Genomic DNA, 23,822 nt, shown 5'->3' with positions numbered 1-23,822 from the left:
AGAGCTTCCATGCTATACATTTTTGCTTTCAAGAACAGCCGTGTTGTATATGAAGTCATCCCATTTCAGGTTCATGATATATCTTAGCTTCTGTTGGTTGAAGCGCTCTAGTTTCCTCAGATCACAGCAATATAACATCCAGGTTTCGCAACCATATAGCAGGGTGGAAATGACTACAGCATATTACAATGCCACTAAATGCAAAACTGAATAAAAGAAGACATGTCTAATTTAAATATGAAAATGGTTAATCATAAATAATGCACTTTTGTTAGAAACAACACTTCTTGGGGTTTTGTTTAACATCATTTTTCACCCCCACATAAAGTCTAGCATTCTCTAAAATTTTTTTGAAATGAACTGGTATGTACGATACTGCTGCTCGTAACATGTTAAGTGGAACATTGGCTAACACATTAGATATTACTACTTTCAATTCATCTTAGTTCTGTAGTTTATCTTGTATAAATCCTCCTCAGCCCACAACCAGCGAAAAAACATTGGAAGGCATTAAATCAGGGCTGTGGGTAGGTCATTCATGTGTACCACGTCTGCCAATCCAATGACATGGGAAATGATCATGCAGCCATTCGCAGACATCATTTGCAAAATGTGCAGGTGCTCCATCCTGCGTGAAGTGAAGCTGTGAGTTGTTCCATTGTGAAATTACTGGCCAGACACGATCTTGCAACATTTCCAGGTATCTTTTGCCATTCATTGTATTCCTTAGAAAGAACAGATCAACAGCTTTGTGTAACATATCACACCATACTGTTACCTTCTGACACCCCTGTCCTTTTTCAACACATTCAGATCGGTTTTTATCTGCCCAATAATGGCAGTTATGTCTGTTTACAAATACTCCAATGTGGAAAACTGCCTCATTGGTCCACAGGATGTTCTCAAAAAATTCAGGCCAATCATCATTCCAACACAAGAATTTTTTTCCAAATTCCATTCTTCTGTCACAGTCATCAGGAAACAATTGCTGCACATAATATGGCTTCCACAGTGTAAAAGTGATATCCTTCTTAAGAACCATTGCAACTACATAACGTGAAAGACCACTTTCAGGAGATTCTTGATGCAGCGATTTCTTAGGGCTCCTTGTGAACATTTCATGAACTCTGGTGTCCCTGAAGTTGATCTTTCTTATCTTATTGCATCGGCAACACTCCATGTCGTTAGTAATTTGGAATGGTAATTTTTAACTGTTTTTGCATCTAGCATTGCATGGCTCCCTCATTCAGCGCTCCACCAACTTTGTACTCGCACCACAGATCCCCAGACCTCATAACGAGCTGCCATTTTGGCCCGTTCTTCCAAACTCAACAGAGGCGGCATTTTCCAGCTGAAACAAAAGAAAAATGGTGTTGAAGCCAACACCGAGGAGTGCTGATTCAACAAAAGTAGTTCTAAGAAAATTGGTTCGTAAATAAATAAATTAAAACTTTTAAAAAATAGGGAGAGACTTATCAGACATCCTGTACACAATCATTAATTCATGTGAAAAAAGCTGTTTTCAAACAACTATCTCATTTAAAGCAATATTGTGCTCTCTGTGTGCTATGCTTTATAACTGCCTAGATTTCTTCATTCAGCTGAAATATGACTACTGACACATTTTGTATAACTTTTTGAAAATTTGGTAAAAGTGCCAAAATTTGAAATTCATAAGTTCACTAATAGTATTCATCAATACCAGTGATGTCACAAACACTGCAGTTGCAGTTGCTGTGTTAGTAAAAGATTGTGACATCTTTAGTGGCCCTTGTACAGTGACACTTGTCTCTGTCACAAGAAAATATCTTACCTACACTCCTCGACTAAAAATAAACAGCTGTAAGAATAACATTTACCAACAAACTTTGACGGTTGTAAAGAACCTCTTTATGTCCTTATAACTGTTGAAACAGAGACAGATGTGGGCAAGAAAAAACAGCACTACACTAGTAAAAAAGCAAGAAGAAAAAGATAAATTGAGAATATTATTATAAGTAGGGCAGGCATTTCATTCTTCATAAAAATTGCATTGCTGAGGATAGTGTCTGCAACAGATGTCAAAATATTAATTTTTAACTTTGCATGCTTGTCCTTTCTTGTATTATTGTCTCATGATGCAGCTGATTGCCTTACCATCATTGTGGACGTAATTGTGCAGCAGTTAATTAGGTTTTGTCTACTTTTAAGGACGGTGTGCTGTTATTGGCTAGCTATTTGCATGACAAGCAGCGAATATTACACCATCTGAGTGAGAAGAATGAGCCACTAGCACATCTAAAACCTGGTATGGTTGTTGAAGGTTGTGTCTCATCAGTTTCAAGCTTGGGTGCTGTTTTGCAACTTACGTCTGGTGTTCGAGCTGTTGTTGAATCTCATCATTATAATCCAGGTAATGTGATGCAGAAAGCATTTTAATTTTGTGTAGCTGAAGGGGAGGTGAAATAGTTGTAATTTAGTGAATTAACTGTCATTAATATGAATAATTTTTTATGTTTGAAAAACATAAAACTGCTGCTTAGTTATTATTGAAATTGTGGATTTGAGTTTAGTTTGACATATCATATTCCAACTAGCATTCAGAGGTATTTTTAATCTGTCAAGGGGTACCTATTTGGCAATAGTGTTAGATGTTAAGTGTGACTTTGGAAAGCTTTTGGGGTAGCTAGTTGCCATAGCACGATGAATTTGTGAGATTTCAGTATGTTACATTTAACAACAGTAGCAACTCCGGAAAGTGTGCAACTGAATGAGTGTTCATCAGAGACAAGGGTATTGTCTGAAGTGCACCAGGGAAGTGTGATAGGACCACTGTTATTCTCTATGTACATCAGTGATCTGACGGATGGGCTGAGCAGAAGTCTGTTGCTGTTTGCTGATAACATTTTGGTGTACAGGAAGCTGTTGTGGTTGAGTGAGTGTTGTAGGATACAATATGACTTAGACAATATTTCTAGCTAGTGTGTGGAAAGGCAACTTGCTCTAAATATAGAAATATATCTGGGTAGAAAAAAACAATCCCATAACGTTTGATTACAGCTTTAGTAGTGTGCTCTTTGACACACTTGAAGCAACAAAAAAACACAGGTATAAAACAGGTATATAAGAAGGGTAGAAGAATGGACCCGCAAAATTACAGACCAATATCCTTAACATTGATACGCTGCAGAATTCTTGAACATATTTTGAGTTCAAATATAAGAAGAGTTCTGTGAGAGCGAAAAGCTTATGTCTTGGAATCAATACATTTTTAGAAAGCATTGGTGGCTTAGACAGTAAGAATTTCCTTTTCTGTTGTGGTAAGCTGTCTGAAGATGTTATAGTGGATACATGCTAGTTTTGAATCTGTACATCACTGTTTCATTATGCCACAATGAAAGTGTAATTTTAACAAAAATATGAAAAGCCATTTTCCTACTGTCACTGGTAATGGAGAGTCTGTAGAATGTATGTCATGCAAATTAAACTTTGGTACTGGACATTGTGGAAGGTTTGACAATGTGGTAAATTTCTGTTTCTGTTAAATTTTGTTAATACAATTTGTCTCCCCTTTATTTCCATCAATTGTCCCAGGCTTGTTTCTAAGCTTTTTTAAAATGTTAGCTTTTGCATTTCATATGGGCTTCCTATATAAGTTTCTGACAAAATCGTTAGTATTCCAATGTTGGCAATGTTGCTGCCACTTGTGATTCTATCTCTGAAAGTAATATACTCATATGCACACAGTTTCTTTTGGTTCTGTTGCATGAATATAATTTGTTCTCTCTCTGCTTTTGTGTATGTATCAGCTAAAAACTTGAAATTGAAGTGGTTTTCGGTATTTTCTAAGACAAGCACGATCTATTTCCCTGCTGATATGGGTGCCACCTTTTCCTTACAAGTATCTTGCGGTCACCATTCTTGAAGTTACTTGCTGTAGTGGACTGGCTATACAGTGCTGTCACTTTTTCACCTTCTGCAGTTGACAGGTGATGAGAGTGAGGTGATATTCAAGGTACTAAAATGACAGTCACTTTTACAATAACTCTTCTGAATTATAATAGCATTTTTCCACTGTACAATTTTGTTTATAGTTGTGGCTGATAAATAATGGCTCATAATTTGTAGCTCACAGTAGATCATAACATGTATGCTGTATTCATTTGACATTACAGAATAACAGTTCCCGTCTATAACCTTCAACTGTTCTTGTGTTGACATTGTTGTCTGCACCCTTTGCTCTGTGACTTCCAAGGCACCACAAGACTGTGACACCAAAGCATAGGCAGGCCTCCTAATCAAGTGGAGACACTCACTCACTGTCACACTTTGTCGATGTTCTGAGGTGACACATTTTATGCCAAATCTGTATATATGGCAAACCAGAGCAGGCACAGTGGGATATTCCACACTTAGCAGCTGCCTAAACATCATTTCAGGTTTTCATGAACATCTTTCGACAGCCTAAGTGGTTAGAAATGGAACATGTTATTCCATAGAATTGACATGTTATAACACAAAATAAATGATGGAAATATGGTATGTGATTGTATCCCTTGTCGTCTCTGATCATTATACGATACATGTAAAATTCCATCTATGTTACTTTTCTGTTCATTCCTACACTTGTATTTTGGATTACTTTTTTCGAATTGAAATGGAAATCATTTCTCCTCTTACAAAAATTAATGGATATTGAAGTGCATTGTGAGAAAGATGTGTTTCCGCAGACTGTCATCATTACAGCGGCAAATTTATTGACTTGAGAGTCTGAAGTTCATTCAATCGACAATGTTTGATAAAAGTAGCAACGATCCCACTCAATAATAAACTTGCCTTTTAATGGAAAACACAGGCTTGAATTGATTTTATTCACTGCTCACTGAAGTATCACCAAATGATGTCATTTGAAAGTGAGCATTGTAAACTGAAATATTTTGTGGAAAATGCTTTGATTCTGGAGTTTATCTAGTCATGTAATGTAATTATTCTGGTGGAGGCACTTCCAATGATGCTAATCAAATTTTTCTATTCATGCAGCGCATTCTATATTGAATTTCTTGGCAGTGCAGAACTGACACACATGATCTGTTATGCCAGTGACAAGTTTGTGTGTGTTGTAGTCTTAACAGTATCATAAAGGAATGTTTCACCTGCCAAACAGTAATATCTACTTTTTAACTGTTTTTCACAAATGTCACTCTATTGTCTTTCACAGAGTTCACTGACTGCAACACTGCTTAATTAATTTTGTTACATGGTTTCTTCAGCAGTTTCTCTGCCTGCCTGCTGTGTGTCTCTACTTCCATTTTGTTTTCAACTGTTAAGTTTCCTCTCTCTTTATTCATTCTCTTCTGTTGTTAAGGTAAATGTGCATCTTGCTCCTCATCTGTTTCTTTTCCTCATTTTTCTTTGTGCTTCCTTCTTTTCAATTCACCACTGGCAAGAGCTCCTCTTCTTTCATATGTTGGCCTTCTTTAAGTGTTAACATACTTAACACACTAATATTAACATAAACAATTCACTTTTGCTTAGAATTATTTCACTTTCTATCACACTTTCTCTTTTTCTTGATTTGCTCTAGTTGATTTCCAAAAGTATCCTCACACACCCTTCTAAGTTGGAATATATCCTTGCCACAAGAGGATAACAGAACATTTGAGACCATTATTAAACATCATGGAACTTAACATACGGGATGAGAAGGAAAGACGGATTGTTGGGGACTGCATCGGACGAGATTTGAAAATGTGAGGGCTTAAAGGTGGAAGACAGGGTAAAATGCAGACAGGTATTACTGCTTAAACATCATGCCTGAGTTAACATAAATTAAGGCCAGATGGATGGTAAGAACCAAGGACGTGTTGTAGTGCTAGTTCTCACCTGTGGAATTGTGAGAAACTGGTGTCTGGGAGAAGAATCCAGATGGTGCATCTGGTGAATATCATACGATGCAGTCCCCAACAATCAGTCTTTCCTTCTCATCCATACAGTAAGTATACCCCTACCCGCGTCTACCCATGACCCGCGGTTCTGGGTGACTTTCCCAAAATCAACCACCAGACTTCTCTAGTCCTTTTCTTCACCCCTCTTCCTTCCCCTTCAACCCTTCTGCCTGAAGAAGGAACCACTCACTCCGAAAACCTGCCAATTACAACTGTCTATTATGTGTGTGTTCTGCCAGCGCTCGGTGAGTAGATTTTGTATCTATCCTAATAATCTGGAACATTATAGAAGATTCTTGAACCTTCTGGATGATTCTATAACATTTTGGATTATTCTACAACAATCATGAATATTCTAGAGGGAGTTCTCTGACATTTGATTCTAAGCTGTTTCACTGATTTCACATAAGGAGTCTACTGTGATGCTCTCTTTTAACAGCCATATCTTCGAACACAAACCATGCAGTTCCAAACCAAAACCATATTGTATAACCCTGATAGGGCTCCAGGGGTGAATTGTGGAATTATAGCAGCGTACATGGACAAACAACACATACATTTATTGACAAAAATAATTAATTTTTGAAAATATAATGTAATTAGGTAGATAAAAAATCTTCTCGTCAAGTGGCGGCAGGGAACACACATATCAAAGGTATTACGTATGCAAGCTTTTGGAGTCAGTGGCTCTTTCTCTTTGCAGAAGGGTTGAAAGGGAAGGAAGAGGGGTGGAGGAAAAGGACTGGTGAGGTTTAGAAAAAGATTTAGTGTGTGGAAAAGTTACTTTGAACCCAGGGTCAGAGGAGCTTTACCAGATGGGATGAGAAGGAAAGACTGATTGTTGGGGACTGCATCGGACGAGATTTGAAAACTTGAGAGCTTAAGGGTCGAAGGTAGGTTAATACGGAAGATAGAGATTACTACTAAAACATTGTGCATCAGTTGAAAAGAATGAAAAACAAAGTTCAGTGTATGTGATAAAGGTGGGAGGGCAAAAAATTGACAGATAAGGAAATGAAAAATGTAGAAAACTATAAAACGGATTGAAGAACGGAATAGCTACTATGAAGAAATGGTGGGACTGAAGAAGTTAATGTAAGTTAATGTCTGGTGGGTGGCGAGAACCAACGACGTGTTTTAGTGTCAGTTACCACCTGCGGAGTTCTGAGAAACTGGTGCCTAGGGGAAGAATCCAGATTTCACATGTGGTGAAACAGACGCCAAGGTCATGACTGTCATGTTGTAGGGCACGCTCTGCAACAGGATATTGTGCGTTGCCAGTATACACCCTCTGCCTATGCCCATTAATCATAATTAACAACTTGGTGGTAGTCTTGCTGATGTAAAAGGCCAAACAGCGTTTACATAATATCTGATATATAATGTATCATTTCACAGGTGGCTCCCCATTTGATAGTCTATGTTTTGCCAGTTACAGGGCTGGTATAAGTGGTGGTAGGAGGGTCAAAGGGCAAGTTTTGCAGTGGGGATGGTCACAGGGGTATGAGCGACAGGGTAGGGGATGGATGCAGGAGGAGTAAGGTTTCATAAGATACTGTGGAGGTTGGGAGGACAACGAAAAGCTGTTCTAGGTTTGGTGAGCAAAATCTCAGACAGAATGGACTTTATTTCGGGGATGATTTTAGGAAGCCATGGCCTTGTCAAAGTAGCTGATTCAAGACCATGATAAGATTGAGTGACAAATTACTCCTAAGTTATTTTTTTTTTGGAGAGATCAGCAGTACCAGGATTAGATGTGATGGCCCAGGAAACCTGTTTTGAACTAGGCTTATTGTGTAATTATGTCCAGTGAAGGCTGATGTGAGAATGGTAGTGTGTTGCTGTGGAGAGTCTGCATTTGAACAAATAAGTTTGCCTCAAATTCCCAGGCTATATGAGAGAGAATGTTTCACATGGAAAGGATGGCAATTGTCAAAAGGTAAGTACTGTTGTTAGTAAATTTAATGTGAACAGGAGTGTGTAGCTGGCATTTGGTGAGGATGAGATCAACATCAAGGAAAGTGGCATGGGATTCGGAATAGGATCATGTGAAATTTAATTAGGAGAGTATATTTAGAGATTCCAGGAGTTAATAGGTCAGCCCCACCATGAGTCTCCATACGGCAAAAATGTCATCAATGTATCTGAACCAGATCATTGGCTGTACGCTTATGGATCTCAGGAAAGCCTACTCCTAGTGACCCATGAAAAGGTTGGTATAGGAAAGGACCACCCTGATCCAGTCTCTGCCTTCCTGGTTCAGTATCAGCAGTTTTTCACAGCAACTTCAGTGAAACTTCAATTTTACATTCTCCGGTTTTATGTTTTTCGCAATTCTGCACCATAAATTTGTAGCCCCTCTGCAAAACCTTAAGGTCAGTGTTAAAAATTCCCTGTTTTTATGTTTCTTTCTATTAAGATTTACTCAAGTCTATGTTCTTACTAGACGTCTGCTTGACTTCATCCCATTTTCTTTCTATTGATATTTGGTGTGATTAAATGAGTTTTAAGTGGCACTAAAGACAGACAGTTCATACTGTGGGTGATGACAGAGTTAAGGGAATATTTTAGGCCGTTGCAGAGAGGGGAAAAGTGAGAGAGGAAATGCTGACGTAATCCACTATCAGTGTTGCCAACACAGCATGCAGTGTTTAACTTCACTGCGGAATGATGATGCATCAAGTATATTTCACAGTACTTTTTGCAAGAACTGATGTAATCATAACTCGGTGGTGACGTGAAGGTGACCAGGAACAAGGCTCTTGACTTGTCGGTTGCTATAGCATCAAGTTGATGTTTATGTATGTGTTAATGACGGGGGAATCTCAGTTGCAACAAGAACTCTGTAGAGGAATATGTTAGAGGAATATGTTTGTGTTGTGCAGCTTACGAAATGTTCATGACAGGGAAGAGTATGAATGTTATTGCTCATCATTTCACTTTCAGATTTAGCTATCCTATTAGGTTCCTGCCTAACCACACACTCAGAAATCGGCACACATTCAGAAATAAACAGCGAAGTGTTTGTGAGAAGGAAAAGAGTGAATTTTATTGCTGCTTGTTTAACTTGCAGGAATGTAAGCTGTCCTCTTAGATTTCTGTTGAACCACACACTCGGGAATTGCCACACATTTGGAAATAAACAGGCAAATATTTATTTCATCCTGTATTCTCTAACCAGACAGAAATGTTTAACAACATTGAACATTGCAGAACATGTTTTATTACAATCATAATGAGCACAATAACAACACTAAGTTGGGGGGGGGGGGGGGGGGCGTGGCACTCAGCAAGTTGTGAACCTGTAAACCTGTAACCTCTTAATCAGCTAACATGATGCTATCTATTTGTGCTACAGGTTTTGCATCTGAATTCAATATTGTGCATAGTTATCATAAACTCTTTTGAGGCCTGACATTATTGATGCTTTATTAATTGGCATTAAATGATAAGTGTGACATATTTGTGATGTATTTTCAATCCGCCGTTGTTTTGAAATGACATACTGCACAAATATGTCACAACTACTAAGGAAATGAATAATCGAAATGCACACATTTCACACAGGGGTCCTTCACAAGTGCTTGCAAAAGTTGATAGTCAAAAGCCCACTAGGGACGTCACAACTGCAAAAAGTGTGAAGCTGCATCCACACTGCCACTGGAAACATCTTTCTGTTAGAAACATTATTTCCTGCAGTGTATCACATCTGTTTAACTTTGTTTCTTGTCTCTGTTTCTGTCCACCCTGATAGTAAACATTTCTCAGTGTATTCACATCGTCTGCAATGCCATATGTTGCATTGTTTTCATATTGTCTGCCACATCGTGTCCAGAGACAAGGAAATGTAACATGTGCTGCTGCATCATTAATACTCGAAGGTTCACACAAACACTGTGAAAGATGTTGCCATTCTTTTATTGTTTCTTTATCATTACTTGTGACATGAAGGCAATAAGCATCTCTCAGTGTTTCGTAATTTTACAGAATAAGGTTGTGTTTATCAAAGAATTTTGTAATTGGTTTTAAAACTATGATATTATTTTGATTGAGAGTTTGTATAGTGGTTGGTTATGGTTGGTAAAATCGGATTAGTTGTTGTAAGAAATAGATTTGTTGCTTTGCATACAGTTCTCATCCTTGGTGAGCGAAAACATAATGTAGAACAACTGGTGGGAAAAATTTGCTACATACGGGAACTGAATATGGAAGTCAGCTGTAGTTCCCATAATTGTACTAGAGTATCATCTAACAATTTTGAATTTATGGCATCACCATTTCTTGGAAAGACATAGAAATTTCAGGAAAGCAATTACAACCAGAAATGCTGTTAGTCTTCGTTTTTTGTCAACGGGAGATTTATTCCAGAGCCTTGACTATTTATTCCACATTTTGAAGCAAGCTATGACAAACAAACTTATTTTGTTTTCTATGCAGTCTTTCTCAGTAGTCTACCAAGCATGACAGCAGTTTCCTGCAGTGTGTATTGTTTTATTGTTGTTCTTGTGCTGCTTGCTTCATATATTCAACAAACAGCCATCGGGCTGGTACAACAATAACAACTCAGCAGTCTGATGCGTTGTCCACTGCAAATTTATTTATTTTTTGATTTTTTTTTTGTGTGAAAAACTTATAGAGCAAGAGAAAACAAAACACATAACAACTCTATACAACAGATGACACAATGTGACGCATAAACACACACTTGTGCAGTGGTGATATGGGGTAGCTGGCCTGAAACATTGTTTTCTTTGATCTATACTGACACCGGTATGGATAGGTGTTTCCATGTTTCGAAAGATATTTCCAAATGGCATCCACATCAGGTAGTCGGAAACAGGTTTCGAAAACGTGTTTCCAGCTCAGTGTGTATGCGGCTTGAAATCTACTCGACCCAATTAAACTGCCATTGGCTGCGGAAGGAAAACACACACCACCACATATCAGTTTCCAATGCATATCACTGTACTTCACAGTTTTTGGTTTAATTGGCCATGTTCATAAATTTTCACTTTTTCTGGGTAAACACAAACAAAACGTGTCTCAAGAATGCATGTTTCGACATATAATTTGTGGTCATAGCATGTTGGAAAATAGCGCAGTTATTTGTGGTCGTAGCATGTTGGAAAATAACTCGGTTACCTTGTAACCAGATACCAATTTCAATGTTTTTTTTTTTTTTTTTTTTTTTTTTTTTTTTTTTTTTTTTTTTTTTTTTTTTTTTTTTTTAAAGAACTGATGAAATTCATTGCCACAAATTATTATATAAACATGGTATTGTACGTTTAATTTCCTTCACTTATACAGATTTTATAAAATTGGTGAGGATTATTGTTTTTAATCATATATGCCATTTGCATATGTTTTTGTTTGTATTTTGGTGGTTTTAACTTTTTCCTCAATTCTGCATTTTCCTCAGTTTTATGGTTTTTAAGTCTAGGCCCCACAATAACATAAAATAGGGGTCTACTGTATTCCTTTCTTCACTCCATTTTATAGTTTCCTACATCTTTCATTTTATAACCTATCTATTTTTTTGCCTCCCATCTCTATCACATATAGTGCACTTAGCTTTTTGCTCTTATTAACTTGTACACAATGTTTTAGCAGTAATCTATGTCTTGTGTATTACCCTATCTTCCACGTCTAAGCTCTCAGTTTTTCAAATCCCATTCGATGCAGTCCCCAACAATCAGTCTTTCTTTCTCATCCAGTCTGGTAAGTCACCTCTGACCCAGGGTTGAGCATGACTTTTCCGGACTCTCCCCTTTTTCCTAAACCTCACCAGTCCTTTTCCTTCAGCCCTCTTCCTTCCCCTTCAACCCTTCTGCCAGAAGAAGGAGCCACTGACTCCGAAAGTGTGCATACGTAATACCTTTTAGTTGTGTGTTCTGCCTCCACTTGGTGAGTAGTTTTTTATCTGTACACTTACTTTTATTGTATATAATGATTTGCAGTTCAGTTGGAGTGATAATTATTGTCCAGACCTGAAACAGTGGAAGTGTGTTGTGTACATCCATCCCTAAACCTTAAAATGTTGGCACTTGTATTTAAATGAAGTACATTCTGCACCAATGCAGTATGGTTTCGAGAAAACTGTTTTTAATGCATTATATTGTGTGGAACTTTAAATATTTTTACTTCATATATATTTCTTTTTTTTGCAGATATCAAAATAGAAGTTGGTGCAAAAGTAACAGGTAAAGTTATCATGGTTGATGTTGGGCACAATTGTGTTGATGTAACTCTTCGCCCTGATGTGCTAGATAGGATTGGCACCAACCAAGGTAAGCTGTCTATTGATCACTGTTTGTATGGTTCTTTATCTTCTAAATCCATTCCTTCTCATGTATTATTTCTGTTGATTTTTGCAAATGCTGTAATTTTATATTTCCCTGTGCAACTTTGTATGCAAATAGTAGAGCTCAAAAATGTTCTTAAAATCTGCTATTAGTAATACAATGTGAACACAAAATTGCATTTTTTTAAAAGTTAATTACATACTCTGAATATTATGTACAGTTCATGTTTTTCTGATATTCCTGCAATAGAATATATACATTATGTTAAGTATATAAGAAGTGTTCTTTGGAATTATAATCAGATAATTGGGCCTTTAGATCTTTCAGAGTTAGAGGCTGGACTCAGTGTACGTGCTGAGACATTATTAGTGAAACCAGAATGTGTCATTGTGAGCTTGCGTGGAGTTGGCTTGTACAATCTTGCATCAGTCCCCACCAGACGACATATCAATGATATACTTCCTTTTACACTTCTCTTTAGCCTGGGGAAAGTGTCAAAAGTTGTCCTGCAACTGTAAGTATTTTTAAGAACTTTTACTGAAGTGGTTATATGTTATGATACTATGTATTATGTTATTGCTGGGTGCCATGTGCTACTTTATGGCTTTTATTTCTTTGCTGGGAGGAGTTAACAAATAACTGATGTGAAACTGGAACATACTGCAAACCAGTAAAAAATTCTCCTACTGAAGCACAAAAAGCAAATTTGCTCCTTTTTAAAAGAGTCTGAATAGTGGGGTACTGGCTGCCTCATTCTATCTTCCTCAACACCTATAAAAATTTTCCCAAAAATTTTGGCATGCAAACACATTTGCATAAGTTCCCTTAAAACACACAAGTTCCCTTAACTGTAACTCACTCACGCCCACTAGTCCATCGTCGTAAGTCGCTCGCACTCATGTGCTCCCACTTGCCCATTCTCACTCACTCATTCACTCAGCCCAACTCATTATCATTATTTCTTTAAATCTTTATAACTGTCCCTGTCTCCTCTCTCGTAGCCACAGTCTCCTTCATTCAGTCCTACTACATTATCATTGCCATAGACTCTGCCTCTCATTGTCACTGGCTTCAATTTCTCCTTCTCTTTATTCCTCTCCCACTAACACTGTTCCTTAACTCTTTCTTAGCACTGTTCTGTCACTGCCAACGATATTCCTCTGCCACATTGTCTCTCTCTTTCTCTCACACTACCATTGTCTCCTCTCTTTCTATACCACAACCGCTGTCTACTGTATTCCAGTTTTTATTACTTTTCCATCTCTTTCCCACTGCTACTGTCATCTTATCTCTTAGCAAAAAAGAATGTGAACATGTTACTATGCCAAAATTTTTGGGAAAAAATTTGAAGGTGCCGATGAGGAGCATAGGAGCTGGTGCTCCACTTTTCAATGTCTTTTATAGAGAAGCAAAGTCGCCTTTTTTGTGCTTCAATAGGAGCATTTTTACACTGGTTCTCTTCTTTTCCCTGCTGCAGTAAGTAATGCCACTTGTATGAAAAGAACTTGACAGCTGAGTAAAATTTTGATAGTTTACTTATGTTAAATTCAAATAACACAACTAATTTTCAATATTGTTCAAGATCAGGATTGCTGTGCATAGCCATCTTGGAATCTGCAGCTTGGTTTTGGTCCCTCAAAACCATGTTTTTGGGGTGTTCCTCAATAATGGGTAAAGATTTTTTGGAAATTGGAAGATGGAACTTCTAGATAAATGCCTAGAGATAGAAATGTACCTTTAAAATTTGAGCAATTTGCTGCAGTTAGTTATTTAGATATCAGCTACTGGTGGCAAAAAAATGGTGATAAACACCTTTTTTGGATTTTCTGAGGAACTGCCCATGAACTAAATGGTGCCTCCATAACTCCTTAAGGCACCCCATAGATCACATCCAATGGTCCCTAGCCCAAGGGCTACCAAAAACACGTGAAACTGCCTTTCTGTCACCAATAGAACTCGAGGTATGAGCCTCGGAAAAATCCTGCTTTTTGTACAGCATTTTGGAACATATTGATAGTGTGTCCTGTCACGTGCATACTACCGATGACACACATTTATATGCTTAAAGGGAACTGTGAACCCTCTGATTAGTGGCAGTAAATTGTTTTTGAACCTGTGTTAATGCTAGAATATTTGGTTCCATGTCCTATTAGCTGCTGGTACCCACAACATGGATGTATTTTAGAAACTACTTATAGTAGCTATCAGACTACTTTTCCCAATGTGTAAGCTTATTCCAAGAATTCACCTACATAGCAAGGCAATGTCTTGTGGATCCTAACACAGTTATGAATATTGTTTTGGTTCACTGGGTGCTGAATAAGTTCTGTTATATCTTAAGTGATTAGTAATTCTTTTTGGGCTAGCACTGTAATTAAATGGTAGTTAAGAAACCATCTAAAGTGAAACAATAAGTAACTCTGTTTCTGATTATGAAATAAAAGTAGTCAGAGATGTTCAAAAAATATTATATTTTATTGTGTTGTATTTAGAATGGGATGATTCATATTCATTATAGGTAATCGTAAATGTTTCCTGTGGTAGTCAAGTCAATGAAGGAACTTTAGGGGGGAAAATTTGTGTAGTCGCAAATATTTGTGCCATGGTAGGGAAGATTGTCATGATCAACGTACTGAAAATCCCAATCTGTGAGAGGTGAGATTTGGGGTGGTGTGGCATTTAACCCTTTTGACTGCTGTGGATGTGTTAACTCATCATGTCTCGCTATTCCCCTGGCACAGCAGTTGAGTCTTCCCTACAACGCTAAGGATGTGTTGATGTGTACTGTGTCACCGGCCTTTTCACTGCTAGGGACGAGTTTGGGCTCGCAGAGTCACAGCTACCTGAGTGCAATGGACACATAAACGTGCAGAGCTGTCTTTCCACCCTGCTCTTCCAGTAGCTCTTTAGTGGTCTGACTGTATAGTTTGAGAGTGTGTATATGTTTGTTGCTATGTTTCTTCTTTGCAGAATTGACTTTGCTTCCCGTGTTTTTGTCAGTTTTCATGTTTTCTATGGGAGAAATGTCACGTCGTCGTGGTTGCAGAGATAAAGAGATCCTGGATATGTTCACTAGGAGCAACAGTGAGTGTGAATTATCTGAGTTTGCTAGTGGTGATGAGTCTTCAACAGAATCTCAGAGCTGTAGTCCTCAGTCCTTTACATCAGAGGGGAGAGCAAGAATTACAGTAAGCAGTTCCTCTGAATCTGAGGAATCAGAAAGTGACAGTGAAACGGTTCAAAAAAGAGTGTGCTTAAGTGACATGTTTGACTTGGAAAAAAAACGATTTCCAACTGCTAAGCTGCTACTTTCATGACTCAAGTTCAGGACACAAATGTCAGCTGGATACTGACCCAAACATTCTTTCATTTTTTGTGATATTTATGTCTGAAGAACTGTTGCAATTTATTGCAGACAAAATAAATCGCTTTTACGTTTACACCACAGAAAATCCTACAGAATCTGTGAATTCTCTACTGTCAAAGTGGAAAGACACTGGATTTGAGGAAATATATTGTTTTGTTGTTATTTGCTTTCTAATAGTGCAAGTGAAGAAGTTAAAATTAACTGGTTATTGGTCCAGAGATGATACACTTTTGAACGTACCAGTTTTCAGCAAAATTATGTCCCGAGACCGTTTTTGTGTACTTCTGAGAATGCTACACTTCAGTGATAACTTTGCAAGTACTGGAGGCAACAGTGTATTTAAAATTAGGACGATTGTTGGCAAAGTTCGTAAGACATTTCGTAATTAATTTTGTCCACACGACAAGCTTTGTATAGATGAAAATCTCATGCTGTTCAAAGGACAATCATCTTTTAAGCAATTTATTGCAACCAAGCAAAGTAGATTCGGAAGAAAGATATTTGTATTACATGACCGTCACAGTGGGTATATTTTGGATTTTATTGTATATACAGGTACAACAACAGAAATTTGGTTCCACAATTTAGGGAAAAGTGACGATGCAGTGGCAACTCTTATGGGATCGTATTTGGAACAGGATCATATTCTATATGTCGATAATTGGTGCCCCAGCCCGGACCTGTTCCTCTGGCTTCAAAACGATGGAACAGCTGCATGTGGCACTGTTCGTAAGAATAGATGCAACATGCCAAAACTGCAGAAGAAATTAAGACGAGGAGAAACTGAGTAAAGTTCACTGACAAGATCCTTGCTATCAAATGGTGCGACAAGAGAGAGGTGTGCATATTGACCACAAGTCACACAACACAAATGGTTGAAACAGAGAAGACTGACAGAAATACTGGCAAAAAATTAAAGAAACCACAATGTATTTTAGATTACAATTTGAGTATGGGGATCAGTTGACTATTGTGACATTGAACTGAGCTCAGTGGGATCAGTGCGAAGACTGAAATGGTACAAGAAATATTTTTTTCAAATTCTGAATTTATGCATTCTAAATGCTAATGCTCTGCACTGGTTGGTAACAGGGCGAAAAATGGCACTAGCAGAGTTTCACCTCTCTCTCATGAGGGAGATTGTAAAAAAATATGCTACAGAATGGAAAAATGCTGGTAGGGGAAGGTGCTGTAATGACAAGAATCCTCTGTGATTCACGGGGGGAGACATGAGCATTACTAATCATTGGGAATTAAATCTGAGAAAATTTATTGACACTTCTGAATGAATTAGTAAAAAAGGCAAAAAATGTAAAAAATAAATAAATAAATCTATATTTAACTTTGCCAGTGCCGGTCCAAAGCTCGTATTGAAAAGAACTTTGGGAAATAGATGCAACAGGTGTAAAATTATTCAAACAGTGCACGACTTCTTCGTATGTAGCAGTTTGCTGGCAAATAAATGTACTTGGTGATTGAGATCATGCAATATCTGTACTGTGGTAAATGTAATTACGCCAAGTACATTGCACCAGTATAGCAAAACCCATATATTAATCTGTGTACAATACATTTAAATTATTAACACGTAACATACTTAGTAGTACAAATATAAATTACATTCCACCTGCTTGTATAAAATCTGTTTCCCATATCTGATTTCAAACGCCTTTGATCAACAAGGAATAACATGCCAAAGTTAAAAAACTCTGTTCTCAGTGCAATTTTTCTTGCTTCTTTGCTGCTGTTGTTCACCAACATTAGAAATTAAACTCACTTTTCTGGGGAGGGTGGGGGGCTTAAAATTGTTTGTTCGAATGAGACTGGTTTTGAAGCATTAATAGAAAACGATATTTGTAAAAGAAGTATCGAATATACTCTGCTTTCATCTTTTCATAAAAATCGACATCTTTTCAACTAATTTGTAGATTATTGGAAAATAGTAGAGGAATAAAAATTTTTATTCCACATCTTTGTGCTATCAGTCTATTGCACTCTAAATTTCATTTTCATTGTGTGTTCACTCTACTAGGTATGCGAATCCAAAGGTTACATTGTTTACAGGCCTGATTTTTGCACCCAACTTTCATTCCAATTAAACTGCTTGGAATGTTTTACAGAACATAGTTTTTTAGCAAAATAAGATCAAAAATACTGCATTTTTACTTTTTACAAAATCTTCAATTTTGTGCTTACTTTATTCAGTACTGGAAAGTGCTACTCAAATGAAACTTTATATTTGAGAACCTTGTGATGTTAGGTTAGTACATGCCAAGTTTCACGTTTGTCATAGCATTAGTCCAGGAGATGCAGGAAGCCAAACTTCGAAATTTTTTCAGGCACGTATTTTTCTGGCCGATTTTACCTACAATTTTCTGGCTCAATATGGCTCGTAAAATTCTTTTCATTGTTGTTCTTAAGAGAGCGCACAAAGTTGTACATGATGGCCATATTTCATTTCTTTACAAGAACTATTGCCCGAGATATTACAGCTCAAAGTTGCCAAAAATTCACACTAGCTCTGCACAAGCCATAATCAGTCCACAACTATTCAGCACAGATCAGGCCGCTCCAGTCACGGCGGTGGCTCTGAGGGACAGGCACTTAGCGCAGGTAGCCGGATTATGCTGCAGGCCATGGTGCCTCAGCGCAGCAAGCAGATGGTGCTCCTCCAGCAGCCAAAGGTTCAAAGGTCACTTTTTTATGTTTTTCTTGAATAACGCAAAAACTCGGCTTCCGTTAAAAATGTTTCCCGGTAAAAAATTAAACGACATCAAATTTACTTAAAAAAAGAGCCTTCTCATTTTTTCTCTGCAACTAATAATCTGTGGATTGCAGAGGGCAGAAAAATCACAAATTATTAAAAATAGTGTTTTAATGGTATAAAACTGGTTTAGGACCCACTAAGAAATAACAAAATCTACATTATTAGTTATAAATCAAACAATGGAAAATCCAGGATAGAATGTGACAATATTATGAAAAGGAAAGTTGGCACACACCATATAGCGCAGTGCTGATCCGCATATAGGCACAACTAAAAGACTGTCACAAATATAGCTTTCAGCCAGTAAGGCCTTCATCAAAAATGATGACACACACACGCACGCATGACTGCCATCTCAGGCAACTGGCGGTGTATTTTTTTCTGACTAAGGCATTACTAGAATGAGATTCTCACTCTGCAGTGGAGTGTGTGCTGATATGAATTTTCCTCGGTCCGGCACACAGTTTTAATCTGCCAGGAAGTTTCGAAGGCATTACTGGCCGAAAGCTTTATTTGTGAAAGTCTTTTTGTTGTGCCTATCCACGACTCAGCTTTTCTGCTACTTGACGAGTGGCAACTTTCTGTTTCATAATATTGTTAATAATTATAAAATAACATCTCGGATGGGTAGATTTCCAAAATCAAAAGTTGCATCATCATCGTCATCATCTTGCAGATTGAGTAATGCTGCACCATTCATACACATACTGTGGCACATGCTATGGAACATTTAATACAAATTTTTCAGTATCAGCATTGCCCCCACATCCAGTAGAACATCTGCAAAAGTTATTGTTGAGTATAGCTTTGGGTGCTACTGGGTCTTCTGTTGTCATTGGTAGAGCAATCCATCCTCCCCTCAGCTCCATCCCCACTCGGTTTGTAGCGGGGGGCTATTGAGCCATTGTTGTATCTATAAATAAGTAACCAAACACCTGCAAGTAACAAGAAATGGTTTTTAAAAAGCATTTGTATAAAACAGAAAATTAATACACCTGTAAATAAACTCTAAAAGAGTGCTTCTGTGGGGGTCCAGTGGTTGACAACAGTGAAGTGAGATCTGGATTTGGTTTTGTTGATGCTTTTAAGAATGGAGCATACAGGAGTTAATTCAGATCTCACTGATGTTCAGGCACTTGGTGAATTTCCAGAAAAATTTTCTCGCCAGGCTTTACAACCTTCTCTGCCGGTGTCGAAGAGTTAGTGAAGTTGTCAGATATTGTCTTCCTTTGTGTAGGAATTTTACTGAACAGCTTAACCATTCCTCCTTTGCTTTCATCCTCAGGTGCTGAGCCTACAAAGAACTCTTTAAAGCAGTCCTCGTGATATCTTGCATGTTCAACGTGTATATCCCCAACAGAGAGATACATCTTCAGATGATGTCTCCCCATTCATCCTTCCTCTCTTCTGCACAAACTGTAATTACATGATTGTAATTGAAGGATCAAACACTTTGAAACTTTTGCCAACATATTTGGATTTTTTCCTTCTGTTTATCAAAAATTCATCAGCAATAGCTTCTGCACAAATCAGATAGCTAGTTTTAAAATCAAATTTCCATTCAGATGATTTGCAAATGTTTGATGCCAGCTGATGTTGAAGGCCATCCCTCTGAAACAGCCTCTCTTAGAAATCTTTTAATTGACTTAGCTCTAGTGCACGCTTTTCTGTAAGATGCACGAACAACACAGCATCTTCTGTTTCTGACACTATCAGGTATCCCATCTTTTCTCAAATAACTGCCATTTATCAAGCCACGTATTCCTTTTTCACTAGCATTGCATAGGTCACTGACAATACCATTCTCACAGATTAAACATGTCTCAGCCCTTGTTTATAGGAACTCTCTTAATCACAGCAAATCAGTTCTCACTTAATAAACTGAAAGTCTCTCCACTATTTAAACATGGGCACAGTGAAGTTGGTAAACAGTTTTTGATGTTGCTGAGTAACAGTCATACTATAATTTTTAAATGAACACACTGCCATTTCACTGATTTGTCGTTTATTTGATTACGACCCAGGTTTCAGCCTTTTATGCCATTTTCAAGTGACTGAGTGACTCAGTCACTTGAATTGAAAATGGCGTAAAAGGCCAAAACCTGGGTTGTAATTAAATAAATGACAATACATTCAAATGGCAGTGTGCTCATTTTAAAAACAGTGAAGTTATTTTGTGTATTGACATGTGAGAATTGAACAGAGAATGCTGTGGAGGGTACAGTCAATTATTTTGCATGTAAAGTGAAGAGCGAGCATTTCTTATGTTGCGGAACTGACCTTTCCCCAAGGAAACAACAACATTCTTATAGAATGACTAACAATCGATTACTCTACAAGCAGCGCAAGGTGGTGTGTGGTGTAAATACATTTTGTGAAAAATAAATGCATCCCAGAAATGTCTGCACACAATGTATTTTTTAGAAAATAATCACTCCCAAGGTGTGTTTGTGCACTGTGTCACCAGTGACTTACAAGATGTGCTGCAGCTGGGTTGGTACAGTTGTGAAACAGCATGTAATTGTTTCCTATGACTTAGTGGTGTAGAGAGAGTGGGAACACACTAGCTCCCTCTTCGTTTTGCAGACACACAAGTGAGCCCATTGTGGTGACTTGCCTTCTCTCACTCTTCTACCCTCCACCACTGCTCCCCCCCACAGCCACAGTCACATATCCAGATCACAATTTATCCCTTAATACTACTCTACAGTATGTACGCATGGTACAGTCATTTAATATTTGGTCTAAACCCACTCTGTTTAACAATAAACATTAATTTTATACCAGTAAAATATTGTTTTTAATAATTTGCAGTTTTTTTTCCATTCCTCTACAATGCAGAAACTATTGCTTCTAGAGAAACAGTGAAATGCGGGAAACTTAATGTAGTTTAATTTTATACTGGGAGGCACGGTTTTCAAGTTACTCAAGAAAAATGTAAAAAAGTGACCTTTAAATACTCTGCCACCTCAGCGTTCTCATCCCACAGCCGAGAATTTTTAATATGTTGTGCATGACACTCCTCCCTACCACTACACAAAAATTTATAACTACGTGAATTTCCCCCTCCTTTTCGCCCTTTTATGGTCTTCATTGACAAGACTGTAGTGAAAAAGTGCTTGTTTGTGAAGATTTCAATATTCTTTGTTTATCAGTACCCAGTTACAGTAGAACAGCTTTCATTGTGAAATAAAGCGATGATGTACAGTAAAATTCTTGAATTTCAGCACTACTATTAAAGATGAAAGACATTAAATTGAGGGAATTTTTAATAAAATGGTTTTCATTTTGTCAAAAACTTTAGTTGGGTACTTTTTTGCTGTAAGATGTGTCGAAATTGAACTTTTAATGGTGACTGAAAGTTTTTTATATTAGCTATTTTTCAGCTGTCTCTAATTTTGGATTGTTCTTAGTTGTACATAGTTATTTGTTGAGTTTTTAAAAAAATGTATTTTCATACATTTTTGTTTTCTAGTGTTGAAAATGATCTCATCATTGCCCTGCCAAAAACTTATGTAACAAAGCCACAACTTCTGAAAAAAACAAATATGTTATACCATGACATGCTGGTGGCTAAAAATTCTGGTACTGAAAATAAATCTGAAATTGTATCAGTGGACATTATGGAAGGGTCTGATGTTGAGAAGAAACAGCTTCTGATAGAAGAAGTTGGAATCAAAAAGGAATTGGAGAGCAGTGGAGTTGATGCAGGTGTCACCGATATTAACATTGACAAAAGGCAAAAAAACAGAAAGAGGAAAATTTCAGAGACAGAACAGCAGTGTAGTCTCCTTGACAGTCATGGAAGTAAAAGCATAGCAACACCTAGTAAGGCGAAGGAAGCCACTACTAAGAAAAACAATGAGACTTCTCCTCCCAAAAGAAAATTACAGGTGCCTCACAGCAGTTTTAAGGAGGAAACTGATAGTGAGTGTGGCCATCCTGATGAATCTCATCTTCAAGACTCAGTCAGTGGTTGTCCAGAGTTTCCACTGTCCCCAAAGAAGAAATTAAAAGATTCCTCTTTTCACACAGATTGTACTGGAACTGAAGTCAAACCCTTGGGCTCAGGCACTACATTTATTTGGAATGCTGATCCATCCATGTTACCAGCTGTAAGAATTGTTCAGGCACAGAATGAGAGTTCCAGTGATGAGGGTGATGACCAAGAAGTGAGTAACTCTACGTCAAGTCTGTAGAATTGTGCTTTATGTACTGCTTTCTTGATGAACCACAATTGCTTATTTACAAATTCCTTATTTTCTTAACAATATGTATAGGACATATGGTGAGCCAAATGCATGTAGATTTAATTCAGCCAAGTTAGTACATTATATACTTCAGCAGAAAATGTGGAATGAGTTACTTGCACTGTAGCCACTTCATTCATTATTCCAGGGATTGCAGCAGCATCTGTTCTAAGTTCAGACATGCTTTTAACCTGAAATCAACAACAGAAAAAATAAGATGGCAGAAATTTACAAATTAGGTTTTATTGTTAAATAATATTAATTATAATACAAGCAGAAAAGATATGTGGAAGATAAGAAGCACATTATTTTAGCTGTAAAACTGAAATTAGTGATGGCATGCCTCTTAATTTTGCATAATTTTACATATTATATCTACACATCTTTTGAGCTGAATAGAAGGCTGGAATCAACGAACAGCACCAATTGCACTTCCGTTCTTGATCATCATAACTGGTTTTCACTGCCAAGACTAATTTCCAGTGATTATGAGTCTGTTGTTTGCTCCCGTGGTAGACTTATAACCACTTGAAAATGGCCTTGGTGTCTGAAACCATACATGGTGATCGAAAATAAAAGTGCAACTGTTGCCATTATTTGATTCCAAGTAATTACTACATTTGCAGAACCTGCAGCATCATGTTGCACATGCTGGACAAGAAAAATGAGTAGATGGTTTTACCTTCTAATTAATCATATCATATCATATCATAGAGTTATTGAATATTCTAAATATCTCATTACCATTGGTCCACTGTAATATTTTGCTGTTCAGGTTAGTAGTAAAAAGCGGAAAAAATTGTCAGCAGCTGAACGACGTGAGCTAGCTCGTCAGGAAGAGGAGAAACTACGAGAAGCAGAAAGACGTCTTGCTGATTCGCAACTTGTACCACAGTCTGCAGATGACTTTGACCGTCTTGTTCTAGCTTCACCCAACAGCTCCATGTGCTGGATCAAATACATGGCATTCCATTTACAGGTAATACATGGTTTTTATACATCCAGTCATTATACACACATATTACTGCTGGTAGTCTGGTTTTCGGTTATAGTCTTCCTGTAATATCCTCTGTTAAGTCCATTCCTTTTTCCTTCATTTTAGCCTACTTGATAAACTAGTCAGTCAGTAGTTAGTTACTTGTCCCAGACAACACATTCATGATAAACATATTGATCTGGAATGTAGAAGTGCAGCAAATGTTGAAGTTGCTC

General features: G+C 37.5%; 1 protein-coding gene across 1 annotated transcript in view; it reads left to right on the top strand.

Moving 5' to 3' along the window:
• Positions 1 to 23,822, top strand: part of LOC126253037 (protein RRP5 homolog) — a 172,494-nt gene that overhangs the window by 104,820 nt on the left and 43,852 nt on the right. Inside the window, exons 14-18 of the mRNA XM_049954106.1 lie at positions 2,191 to 2,392; positions 12,092 to 12,211; positions 12,545 to 12,740; positions 21,836 to 22,532; positions 23,386 to 23,589. Coding sequence (XP_049810063.1) covers positions 2,191 to 2,392; positions 12,092 to 12,211; positions 12,545 to 12,740; positions 21,836 to 22,532; positions 23,386 to 23,589 — 1,419 coding nt within the window. The remainder of the gene's footprint in view (positions 1 to 2,190; positions 2,393 to 12,091; positions 12,212 to 12,544; positions 12,741 to 21,835; positions 22,533 to 23,385; positions 23,590 to 23,822) is intronic.

This window comes from Schistocerca nitens, chromosome 4, assembly GCF_023898315.1.
Source record: "Schistocerca nitens isolate TAMUIC-IGC-003100 chromosome 4, iqSchNite1.1, whole genome shotgun sequence".
Taxonomy (NCBI): Eukaryota; Metazoa; Arthropoda; class Insecta; order Orthoptera; family Acrididae; genus Schistocerca; species Schistocerca nitens.
This window is presented reverse-complemented; position numbering and strand designations above follow the sequence as displayed.